Genomic DNA, 13,089 nt, shown 5'->3' with positions numbered 1-13,089 from the left:
GTACAGGAGTTGGGAGGTCATGTTGCGGCTGTACAGGACATTGGTTAGGCCACTGTTGGAATATTGCGTGCAATTCTGGTCTCCTTCCTATCGAAAAGATGTTGTGAAACTTGAAAGGGTTCAGAAAAGATTTACAAGGATGTTGCCAGGGTTGGAGGATCTGAGCTACAGGGAGAGGCTGAACAGACTGGAGCTGTTTTCCCTGGAGCATCGGAGGGTGAGGGTTGACCTTATAGAGGTTTACAAAATTATGAGGGGCATGGATAGGATAAATAGACAAAGTCTTTTCCCTGGGGTCAGGGTGTCCAGAACTAGAGGGCATAGGTTTAGGGTGAGGGGGAAAGATATAAAAGAGACTGGGCATTGCCTCCACCCTTTTCAACTCAACCAACCTAACATCAGCATAAAATCACCTCTCTCCATCTGCTTTCGGATCTAACGAAGGGTACTGGGTTCAAAACATTAACTCTTTCTGTTTTTCAATCCACAGATTCTGCCAGACATACTGAGTTTCTCCAGCACATGCCATTTCAAATAAAGGTGTCACCTCTCAGTTTTGCAGCATGGGAAAGCTTTCTGGCTCAATCCTGAGCGTAAAGATTATTCAATTGTAGCAGTTTTTTTTGGTTTGGATGTAGAATTAGAGCACAGCGCAGCTCAGGAGGCGGCCAATCGGTCCATCAAGTCTGTGCTAGTTGGGGGCGGTATGGTGGTTCAGTGGTTAGCACTGCTGCCTCACAGGGACTCGGGTTCAATTCCCACCTCAGGCAACTGTCTGTGTGGAGTTTGCACATTCTCCCCGTGTCTGCGTGGGTTTCCTCCGGATGCTCTGGTTTCCTCCTGCAGTCCAAAGGTGTGCAGGTCGGGTGAATTGGCCATGCTAAATTGTCCGTAGTGTTAGGTGGATTAGTTAGGGGTAAATATAGGGGGCCAGTGTCTGCGTGGGTTTCCTCCGGATGCTCTGGTTTCCTCTTGCAGTCCAAAGGTGTGCAGGTCGGGTGAATTGGCCATGCTAAATTGTCCGTAGTGTTAGGTGGATTAGTTAGGGGTAAATATAGGGGGTGGGTTTCTCTTTGGAGGGTCGGTGTGGACTTGTTGAGCTGAAGGGCCTGTTTCCACACTGTAGGGAATTTAATCTAGTTCTTTCCAAGAGTTGATTCTGCAGGCTTGCTCACGCTTGTGCATTTTGTTTGCTCTTTGACTATTTATCCAACTCTCTTTTAGGAGCTGCTAATAAACTGGTGTTGCCCATAGTGTTAGGTGCATTAGTCAGAGGGGAATGGGTCTGGGTGGGTTACTCTTTGGAGGGTCAGTGTTGGGCCTGTATGTTTCCATACTGTAGTGAATCTAATCTAAAAACCTGTGTTCAGAGTCCCATCAACAAACTCTTTAACGTACCTGGGTGTGTCTTTTTTCCCAAACAGTAGATCTTGTTTTCCCTTTGACCCACTCTGACCTTGCTGCTCCAATCCACCTCTCTCTTTAATTCTCTGGATCCAGCCTGCAGCCCGTTGCTATGGCGACCACCGCCGCTGCATCGTCCCCAGCCGGTGATGAAAGGGAAGCTCGGATTGGTCGCCCGCGGACACACAAGCCGTCCGCGCGAGCCACGCTCCGGTTGGTTCATTGCGCGCGTTTTTAACCGCCCATCCAATCAACGGAAGCGGGTGTTTCTGATTGGCCCGAGGCCAGCCGGTGACGGACGACGATTGGTCCAGTCCGCCGTCTCCCACCCCCGAAGGGGTGGTGGCGGAAAGGCGCTCCCCTATTGGCGCGGCTGCCGGTGCGGTGAGCCGAGTGGTTGAGCTGCACACCGAGGGGGCGGTGATTGACAGGAAGCGGGGGTGTGACTCCAGAGGATCCAGGTCAGTGGTTACGTCAGCGGCTGGAAGTAGGTCAGTGGAACCTTGCGACATTGTATCCGTGGCGGTGGCGGTCCAGGTTCAGGTTCAGTAGCGAGGTGTAGAAGCCGACGACAAGGCAGCACACCCGCAGGAGGGAATACCTTTTAGCTCTCCGCCCATTGTAAGGTGAGTGACCCACTGCCGCAGCTCAGGCTGCAGATATTTGCGGGGGTTGGGCTTTAATACTCTCTCTTCCCCCCCCCTCCACTCTCGATCTACAGGTTAATCCAGTTTGCACTCGCCTGGAACTGGAGCCAATGGATCCCCACTTCCTTCTCGCTGCATCCCCACTTGTTCCCCACGCATCTCCCCTACAATGTATTTTACACCTTTGCAGACATTGCTTTCAGTTCGAAAGAGGTTAGCATTCGTGCTTTTCCCTTCCTGTCATAACAAACGAACCGTTTTTCTCTCTATCTTTTTATCAGTAAACAACTTCCAACTTGCACTGCATCATTCAGAAGCTACTTCGTGCAATCAAGCAATTTGCAGTGGTGGAAATGCCCTTTTTATTTATGACGTTTGTGATTTTGTTTCCTGTGGTCTGATACTGTGTTTGTGTGCGTGTGTGTCTGATCTAGTAGTCATTGATGCAGGGTTTTGCCAACCGAAATCTCTGCTCTCCATTAATACTGACATCTTGTATTCTTCCAGTTCTCTTTGCCCTCACCATCCTGGCCTCCTGCTGAATAGGCCCTAAATTCAGGAAATCCTTCCTTAAAACCTCTTCGTCTGTCTTAGCACCTTTCAAGACATTTCTCAAAACCTGCACTTTCTGATGGAACATTGGGTCACCTTACTTAATAGTTCCTGACGTTTCACTTAGTAATGCTCCTGTGATGTACCTTGAAACTTTTTACTCTATTAAAGTTCCTGCGTACATGCACATTGTTGCAGATCAATGAGGTGTTTTGGATTGGTGTGACATAAATAAAATGTATATGCCAAAATTAAAACTAAACAAATAATGTTGAAATGCAAGTCCATCTGTTTTTTTAAAAAAAGGTAAAAGTTAGCATCTGGGGTATAGATTTTATTTCCTTTATTCTTTTCAAGGGACATGGGTATCCCAGGCAAGAACTGCTGCCCACCACCAACTGCCCTTGAACTGTGGCATGCTAGGCCTTTCGGAGGGCAGCTAAGAATCAGCCATATGTCTATAGGTCTGAAGTTGCATGTAGGCAAGATCAAGTACATATAGCAGATTTCCTTCCCTAGTTAAAAGATCATTTCTTCTCTAAAGAGCCTTGGTTTTATTTTTGTTTTGTCAATTGGCAAAAGTTGGCGTGGTTGATATTACAGCGACCAGTTTTATATTGCAGATTTGTAAGCAAAGTTCAAATTCTATCAGTTGCCATAGATGCATTTGACCTTGTGTTCCTCAGAGCATTAACCTGAACCTCTGGATTACTAGTCTACTGGTATTACCACTATGTCACCATCTCTCTCTTAGAGTCATAGAGATTTACAGCATGGAAACAGACCCTTCTGTCCAACCCGTCTATGCCAACCCAATTTAGTCCCACCTGCTAGCACCCGGCCCATGTCCCTCCAAACCCTTCCTATTCACATACCCATTCAAACGTCTTTTAAATGTTGCAATTGTACCAGCCTCCACCACTTGCTCTGGCAGCTCATTCCATACATGTACCACCCTCTGTGTGGAAAAAGTTACCCCTTATGTCTCTTTTATATCTTTCCCCTCTCATCCTAAACCTATGCCCTCTAGTTCTGTGGTCTGTTATGTGGTAAATGTTGTACCTTATGTTGGATTCACTTCTGTAACCATGTTTTTCTGACCTCGTTGAATTTGACAAATGTTAACTGCTATAACTAGCTATGGAAAATGCCTTATTTTACATATTTGGTGGTCTTAAAGCTGTATCATGTTTGTATGTTTTTTTATTCCCTCATAAACATCTGATTAGCATTTCATTTATTACATTTATAAACTTCAGCTGCTTTGACCCAATAACCTGGAATATTCCCCCTAAATATTTATTTAGTTCTATGCCTCTTCTTCCTCGTTTAACATGCTCTAAAACCTGTGTCTGATGAGGCTTTTGGCCTCCTGTCTTTGATAATCTATTGCATAGTTTAGTATGAAGCATTTTAGAATGTTTTGCCATGTTATTAAGTCTGATTCTCATATTTGGAGCTGATATTCTGAGATTGAGTTGTGCATTTCTGCCCATTTTGCATTGTGAACTGAAAATATATTATTATTTTAAATTTCTTTATGTAAAGTGTACCTTTGTTGCTAATGCCTACCTCAGCAAGTATGTCAGGTCTGTGTATTTGCGTATGAAACACCTTTTGTAAACCCGATGTATCTCACTGCTGCACGGTTAAGGCTCAGTCAGGAGTGTTGTGATTTTTGTATGTATTAACTGAGTGGGATATTTCCTCTCATTTCTGTATTCTTGGTATTGTAATAGTATTCTCTGACTTTTTTTTAGGGGAACATTTATCATGTTTGTTCTAATAGTGACTGAAGGAAAACTTCATTACATGTAAAATGCTTCCACACCATGCAAAACAAAACACTGGTCATCTTTTAAGATTGAGGCCTTACTCGTAATCAGTTTAAAATTTGTCCATCAATTTTAATCAGTGGAGATCATTACAGCTAGTCCAACATATTTTGAAGAGGTTACTCTATGAAGATAAATTCTGCTTGCTCTCTACAATTTCCCTCCCGCTAGCCCCCAAACACCACTAGGCACTCAAACAAGTTCAAGGTAATTTTAGTGATGGCCATTAGAGGCTGCAGTCAGTCACAGCCACCTCCATAACCTAAGGGGTGTTTTAGTTTCTGGGATAAAATCCAAAAGTTGTAAATTATTCTGCGAAACAAATCTGTAAAGCTGTTTAAGAGTTATGACCTTAAAAGGTGCTGAAAATGTCCACAATCAAATATCCATAACAGCAATAAAAAAAGACTGCTGATATAGTGTTTTCATGGCTACTGAGCTCTTTACAGCTTGGTTTTAAAGTGTAGTTGCTGTATAATGTCGGCAAAATGACAACCTATTTGTGCACAGCAAACCTCCGCAAACCACAATATGATAATGAACAGGTAATCTGTTTTTGTGAAGTTTATTTGAGGATTACACATTGGCCAGGATCTCGGGGAGAAGAGTTTTGCTGATCTTCAAAATTGTTTGATGTTTCCCCAGCAAACAGTTTAATATCCTGCCTGAAAAGGGACCATATTTCAGCTCTGTGCTGAAGTGTCAGCCTTGCTTTTTGTGCTGAAGCCCTAACCTGAACTTGGAATTTGGAAGCAAGGGGTACGACCCACAGAATCAGAGCTGACACTGATCTCTGGAGGGTGTCTGAAAAATAGGTGTCAACAGTGTAAAGTTTGAAAAATTACCAATGTTTCCATTTGTGGACGACCAGAGCTAAGGCCATATTTATAAGATAGTCACTAATAAATGCAATAAAGAACTTAAGAGAAACTTTTTTTTTAACCTAGAAGCATGCAGAATTCTCTACCCAAAAGAATATTTATTAGAATAAGAAAATTTTAAAAAATGATCAGGAGTGTATTATACAGCCCTTGAGCCTGCTATGCCATTCCAGATGATCCTAACATGATAACCATATGTGGGAAAAGGACATGCTGATATGGAGGAGGTTCTCATGGACCATAACACTAGCATGGACCGTTTGGGATTAATGGCCTTTTCCTGAGCTATAAATTCCAAAGCATTCCATGTAACTCTGGGGAATGCCATGGAAGGTCAGTTATTAACCCTCCTCCCATCCTATATCAACTCTACGACCACTTTCCCCATAACTGATTCTCCCATCAGTGCTTCCTCTGGCCACCTACCACACTGAATGTTGTAATTTCAGCTGTTTCACTTTTTTATACGTCAGTAGCCTGTGCATTTCACTTTACCATTCATAATTAAAAAACACAAATACAGGAGATCGGATTAGGCTATACAGCCTGTAAAGCCTACACTGTCATTAGTACAGTCATGGCTGATCTTGGACTTCAACTCCACCTTTCCACTCTTACCCCAGATCCCTGAATTCTGCATGATTTATCTTTTCTTTTTTCCCTTTTTTAATATTATCCAGAAGTGCTCTCACACCCGACTGAATTTAGCAGTGAGAACATTGTTCAATCACTGTGACTTTCTTTTGTGCGTTTTTATTCCTTTTGTTAAATACTAACCACCATTATAATCACCTGTGCAGTCAATAAATTTATTTCCAAGGAAAGTTCACATTGCACATAATGGGCTATCAAAAGTGAGGGGAAGGTAGGGAGAGGGGGAATGGGCTAATGTGCTTGTTTACAGCTCCCTGTTGTTGGCTGGACAGGTTGATAGGGTGGTTAAGAAGGCATACATGGTACTTGCCTGCCTTTATCAGTTGAGGTGTAGATTATAAGAGCTGGGAGGTAATGTTGGCGCTGTACAGAATTTTGTTTGAGCCGCAGCTGGAATAGTGTGTGCAGTCTGGTCACCATGCTGTTGGAAGGGTGTGATTTTACAGGAGGGGATGCAAAGAACATTTCCCAGGAAGTTGCGTCGGATGGAGCATTTCAGTAATGAAGAGAGGCTGGATAAGCTTGGACTGGTTTGTTTGGAGTGGGAGGAATGAGGGAGGGGTTTGTGGGGGACAGGTGCCTGACATAATGTCATGAGGGGCATGGACAAGGTGAAATTAACAAGAGGGCACAATTTTGAAGTGAAAAGCAGGGGGTTTAGAGGGGATTTGAGGAAGAACATTTCACCCAGACAGTAGTAATGATCCGGAATACACAGCCTGGGACTTGGGTGAAAATTTAAAGTGTCATAACATTCAAAGTATTTGAAAGTGGGACGAGTTTATATTTTTGATGGTACAAACTTGATGCGCCACGCTTTCTTCCGTACAGTATGATTCTATGATCCTTCATACTTCCCCTCCGTCTTCACAAATCAAAGATATTGCAGCTTCCTGCTCTAATTTGTTTTGTTAGAGAGTTGAATGATATAGTGTGGCACAGATAAGGGAAATATTAATCCCAAATGAATTGACATGAAAGCTATCTCTATGTTGATATTGCCAACCCTCAGTGCTGCTTTCCAGGTGTGCTCATTGCTTACGTTTTGCCGATCTATTTCTTATGTATCATATTTGTGAAGGCAGTGAATAATCAGTTGATTTCTGGATGTGTGGGGAGGTTGGATGTTGGGAATCAGAATGTCATTCGGAAAAAAAGCTGCAGGTTAAGTTCAAAGTTGAGCCACTTTAAATATTCCCAGGGAAATGCTTGCACGCTGAGAGACGTTCATATTAGTCATGTTTGGTGTCAGCCATAGTGCAATAGACAGCCCCCTCTCCCTTCTGATAGGTCATGGATTCAGGTCACCTGCAGCAATTTGAGTACAAATATCTGACACGTTGTACTATGAATGCTGCACCTTTGGATGTTCCATCTTTTAGATGACACTTTAAATCGAGGCTTCTGTCACTCAGGTAGGAACATAAACTTCCATGGGATGCTTTGAAGAGCAGCAGGAGCATTCTCCCTGTTGTCCTGACCAATAGTTTAACCCTCAAGCAATACTTACAAATTTAGAAAGCTGACTATCTGTGATTATCAAATTGCTTTTTTGTGAGAGCTTGCTTTATGCAAATTGACTCCTGTATTTCCTACATTACAACCAATGCATAAGCGCACTTTGAAAAAGTTTTTAATTCACTGCAAAGAACTTTGAGGCACTTGAAGTTAATGAAAGTGCAAGTTCTTTCTATGGTCACAATCATATTTTAAATGACCATAAAATCCCTTGCTGCAAGTTGCCAAGTTTCAACAGTACTGTATTGGTTGAAACTTTCTGTCAGATACAAAGTTGGGAAACTGACCTCCAAGAACTTAGGAAATCCTGTTCTACCATGGATCCATGGACCTTAGTTTGCAAATGTCCTGTGGACACAGGGATTTGGGCTATCTCTCTGCCCAATTACTTCCCCACTTATTTGACTCCTCCACCTACTTGTGCAAGCACTGATCAATATTCCAAGAAAAACCATTGATTTTTTTCAGTATGTAATAATCTGAAACTGCTCAATGTCTTTTCTTTGTTTACAGTTCATGTTTTCATCATGAAAGCTTGCACATTGTCACAAGGTAATTGTGGAAAGTGTACAAGATTGAGCATCGATTTTTCTATGCTTTTAGGTATTTCATGCAGTAATAGCTGCATCACTTAAATTTGCTTTCCTTTTAATAATGCTTCTTTGAAATTGTTGCTCATGGGAGCAGCAAGAGGTAGTTCAGCCCCTGAAGGCTGTTCCATTGTCCAATTAGGTAACAGCTGCCCCTGTGAGCCTCATTATTCTTATCTGACAACATCTAACTGTCTCCGTTTTGAAACTATCAATGGACCCCCACTAGGCCCAACACCCTTTAGGGGTGAATTCCTAATTTTCACTGCCCCTATTTTTGAAGAAAGTCTTCCCTCCATTACCTCTAAATGAACTGGCTCAAGCTTTGAGGTGATGCCCCCTTGGCATGATCTTTACCCCAGCAAAGGAAGTAAGGTTCATAAAGGAAAACCGTCCATTTCTTCTAGTATCTTAAACATCTCAAGGACAGCTCTATTGATTTTCTCTGATTAAGGGAATTCAAACTTAGTCTATTCTCATAATTTAACCTTTTTATTCACAATATCGTTCTGATAAATCTCTGCTCCCTCCAGAGCAAATAGATTTGTTTTGACGTACAGTGCCCAGAATGTACACAGTGCTTCCAATGGAATCTGAGTTCATAATGTCAACATTTTACATTTCAGCCTCTTTGAAACAAAGAAAATTGATAAAAATGTTTTTGTACTACTCTAACACTCAGTGATTTCCTGTGAACCCAAAATCCCTCTCTTCACATCTTCCCAAAGTTTATTGTGTTGAATGCTTTCATAATCTTTGAACACCTCCAACAGGTTACTCCCCACCTTCTCTTTTGTAAGAAATCTTTCCAGATGGATTTAAACTCTTAATTCTGGTATTAGGCTTGTATATCTTTTTTTTTTGCACCTTCCCTGGTGGCTGTTAATCTAATTTATAACATTGGGGATCTCTGCACAGTACTCTGTATGAGATCTAACAAAGGATTGACGCAAACTTAACACATCCTCTCTGCTTTTTAATTATCTTCTTGGAAGTGGACTTCAATGCTTTGTTTCCTTTTTTCCATGGCTGCATTATCCTCCATTGTTGCTTGTATTGATTTGTGTATCTAGATTTAACTCTGTCATATCTATAAGCGTAACCTCATCTGTCAAAGCTTATTGTGAGAGACAAGGGTTAATTCAGCACTGATGGTAGCACCGATTCTTTCTCCAACAGCTGATTCATCTGACCTACTTTAGGATTGACCTTGATTTATTGCTTAGTAGAGGTGTTAGCCTCACCATGTAATCAGCTTTGGTGTATGATTAAGCCAGTCACTTGACTGCTCCTTCAACAATCGAGCGATGAGAAAATCAGGTCTTGCTGCGTGGATTCCCTTTTGTAGCACTTCAAGTCGGCTGAAGGTTTGGTTGCTTTTAGAATGACTATATTGCTGTGCAAATTAGCAGAAAGAAATGGAGCAACCTAATGAGATAAACTGTACTGTTTCCAGGCCATCACTGTTGGCATTTGCTCAGATTTCACAAGGGAACTTAATCAGGAAGTCGCCTATGTGGCATGTATTCAGATGGCCTTTATTGTATCTTGGCAACATGATTGGTTCGGGTAATTTGTTTTTTTTTATTTTCTCATAAAGCTCCCTGACATATTGTTATCAAGAAACCATGTTCTATTTTTGAGTGTGTACAGCTTATGCAAGAACTTTTGAGTACTGCTACAGTAATACCATAAACTTAGTGTATAAATCTGTACTGAAACATTTGCTGACAGCTGAAAATGTATGGAGTTTAATCATTCTTTTTATGTCATTTTTCTTGGGATGTGTATGTGGATGATATATTGAGCATTTATCACCCAATCCTTAGTTACCCCGGTTGGTGGTAGCTGCTGCCTTGAACCATTGAATTCCATGTAATGAAGGTGTTCAAATGTGTTACATGATAGATTTCCATGATTTTGACTCAGCAATGATGAAGGAGCAGCGATGTACATCGAAGCCACAATGGTGTGTGACTTGGAGGGAACTCAGTGACTTGGTAGTGTTCCTACATGTCGGTCTTGTCTTTCCAGGCGGTGGAGATCATGGTCTTTGGAGCTTCAACAGAGGCTGGTAAATCCATGGAACTCATTGCTGCAGAAGACTGTTGAGGCTAGGTCATTGAGTGTATTTAAGACAGAAATCAGTTCTTAATCAGTAAGGGGAGGAGACAGGAGGATGGGGTTGGCAAATATATCAGGAGGAGAAAGTGAGGACTGCAGCTGCTGGAGATCAGAATCGAGAGTGTGGTGCTGGATAAGCACAGCAGGTCAGGTAGCATCCAAGAAACAGGAGAGTCAACGTTTCAAGCCATTCCTGATGAAGGGCTTATGCCTGAAACGTCAATTTCCCTGCTCCTCGGATGCTGCTTAACCTGCTGTGTTTATCCAGCACTGCACTCTTGACTGAGAAACATATCAGCCTTGATTGAATGGTGGAGCAGATTCAATGGGCCAAATGGCCTAATGCTGAACCTATATCTTAGTTTTATAAATTTCAGCTCTGTCTTATTTTTCCTTGCCTTCTGAATCAGGACTCTGTTGTTTTAATACTTCAATAGCTCCATGTACAAATAGCTTTTGTTGTCTTTCTCTCCTCCTTTGGTTGATATTCTCAGTGTCAAACTATAATTGTTTCCCCATCACATTTGTCTCCTAGGATTTGGTTGATTTTGGCAAGAGAGGAATTTCCCAGAAATCTTCCTTCAAATTTTTTTTTGAAAAGGAGGACGAGAATGGTATTTGTTACTACATCCATCTTCTAGTTCTGCAAAGTAGTTCAGACATCCCTCCCTCCAATCCAGTTAGGGTGGATTAACCTCTGCCCATGATCACCATCTCGGGCTAGCTGTGGTTGAACAGTAGGTGTCAGTCTGGGAGGAACAGTACCTGTTTTCAAACACTACATCATTATAATCGGTTGTCAGACACCGATGATGGCTCCCCATGTTGTAAGGGAACCTATATGTGGGTTAACTCTAACATAGTCTTGGTGAAACTCAGTGTCGGATGGCCAAATCTCCAGAATTTCCTGGTTTAATCTTCAGGATAGTAATGTGAGCCACCTAGGACAAAAATCAGAGGGACAGTAAATTTATAGTGGTGGGATTGTAAAAATGAGGTATGGGAGGAAGAGGGGCAAAAAAATTCCTGACTGCCAACCAGGTAATGAAATATCTATTTACTTGGCATTGCCAAGATGTGCATGTGGTCGGGGTGCAAAAGTTCAGGAGATGAAAGCTCCAAGAATGGACCCAACCGTTCTTCCTCCAAGCAATCCTTTCTATCCTTGTCCTCCAACACTGACCCCTTCCATCGGGTATGAGCAATGTCAGGATGTGTTGAAACCTGGACTAATAATCTTGACAATGTAATTTCAGATCCCACCATGGTTTTCTGAGAACTAAATTCATACAAAAATAATCAAAATATTTGCTTAAAGAAGCTGGCTGGTCAAAGTGTGCATGGACGATTGTAAAAACAAAACCGGTTTATTGAAGTCCTTTTGAAGGGAAGGGAACCCGTTGTGACTCCAGTTCCACACTATGGCAGTCCACTCTGGTTGAACGTGTTTCAGGAAGCTTACGCACATGCTCTTTTGCCTCCATCTGCTTTGCCTGCAAACTCCAATTCCATATCCGCTGTCTTCTGAAATGGTTTAGCTAACCCACTTAGTTGTATGCCGACCTTGCCAAGGACACCTACATTGTGAGAATGTATGACAAAATGTGTCATGCAGCTGTCCTTTGAAGGCTTCTGTATACCATTTTTACTAACAATCTGAATGTATTAATACTCCATAAATGCTATTCCCTTGTCACTGACTCTGTTCCCTTCCTGGAATCTACGTGAGGCTTGACCAAACTATAGGGTTGGTATCTTGGATGACCCGAGGCTGAGATTTCAGTCTCCAATTTCAACGTCATAATGATTAACCTAGACTCAGAGTCATACAGCATGGACTCCGACCCTTCAGTGCAACAGCTCCATAATCCCAAACTAAACTAGTCCCACCAGCCTGCGCTTGGCCCATATTCCTCCAAGCCTTTCTTATTCATGTGTGTATCCAAATATCTTAAGTGTTGTAACCGTACCTGCATCCACCACTTCCTCTGGACGTTCATTCCACATACAAATGACTCGCTGTGCGTAAAAAAAAAAAAGTCCTCATGTCTTTTTTTGTAAATCTTCCTTCTGTCTCCTTCAATGCCCCATTGTCTTGAAGCCTCCACGAGACATGTGCCATTCACCTTATCTATACCAGTCATGGTTTTATAAACCTTTATAAGGTCACCCTTCAACCTCCTACACTCCAGTTTAGAAACAAAAGTTCCAGCTTAGCCAGGCTGTCTTTATAATTCAAACCCTCCATTCCTGGCAACATTCTGGTAAATCTTTTCTGAACCCTCTCCAGCTTAATATCCTTCCTATAACAAGACAACCAGAACTGGGCAAAATACTCCAGAAGAGACCGTACCAATGTACTGTACAACCTCAACATGATATCTACTTCTACATTTATAGTTGACCATGCCCTCCCAGATTCAGCTCATCTGCTTGTGAAGCCCTCAAATCTCCACTCCAGACTTGACTACTCCAATGACTTCCGAGCCAATGTTATGTCCTCCATAAAGTACACTCCTCTCTAAACATCCTGCTGCCAGTGCTTACTTCAGTACGTTCCATTCATTCATCATGTCAATTCTTGCTAATCTACACTGGCTCTTAGGCTAGCAAAGCATCATTTTAAAGTTCTCCATTCTGGTTTGCAAATTTTTCCGCAAACTCACCCCTTCCTAGCGCTGTAATTTCCTCCAACCCAACGATCATAGATCTCTGCACTCCTCTAATGCCCATTTTTTTTGCATGTTACAAATTTTAATCATTCCACCATTAATGCATGGGCCATAACCCACCTGGGACCTTTCCCTAAAATGCTCTTTAATTGCAAGTTGTTGTTTGTACCCTTGATCAATATTTGTTTCTCAATGCATAAAAATCAATTATT

At 42.1% G+C, this 13,089-nt stretch overlaps 1 protein-coding gene across 3 annotated transcripts in view; it reads left to right on the top strand.

Annotated features, from left to right (window-relative positions):
- The first annotated feature begins 1,851 nt into the window (after nucleotides 1-1,851).
- The window catches only part of LOC122557722 (aryl hydrocarbon receptor nuclear translocator-like protein 1), a 41,369-nt gene continuing 30,131 nt past the window's right edge, over nucleotides 1,852-13,089 (top strand). The window contains exon 1 of one of the 3 annotated variants that reach the window (XM_043705637.1): nucleotides 1,852-2,030. Coding sequence is in view for 1 of the 3 variants with exons in the window: in XM_043705634.1 (XP_043561569.1) it covers nucleotides 9,596-9,650 (55 nt within the window). In the remaining 2 variants the exon portion in view is untranslated. Of the gene's footprint in view, nucleotides 2,031-9,359; nucleotides 9,449-9,513; nucleotides 9,651-13,089 lie in introns of those variants that run through there. The other 2 variants (XM_043705638.1, XM_043705634.1) reach the window with 2 other exon arrangements.

The sequence above is a fragment of the Chiloscyllium plagiosum genome, chromosome 16, assembly GCF_004010195.1.
Source record: "Chiloscyllium plagiosum isolate BGI_BamShark_2017 chromosome 16, ASM401019v2, whole genome shotgun sequence".
In the NCBI taxonomy this organism is placed as follows: domain Eukaryota; kingdom Metazoa; phylum Chordata; class Chondrichthyes; order Orectolobiformes; family Hemiscylliidae; genus Chiloscyllium; species Chiloscyllium plagiosum.
Note: the sequence above shows the minus strand (reverse complement) of the source record. Positions and strands in the feature narration are given on the sequence as shown.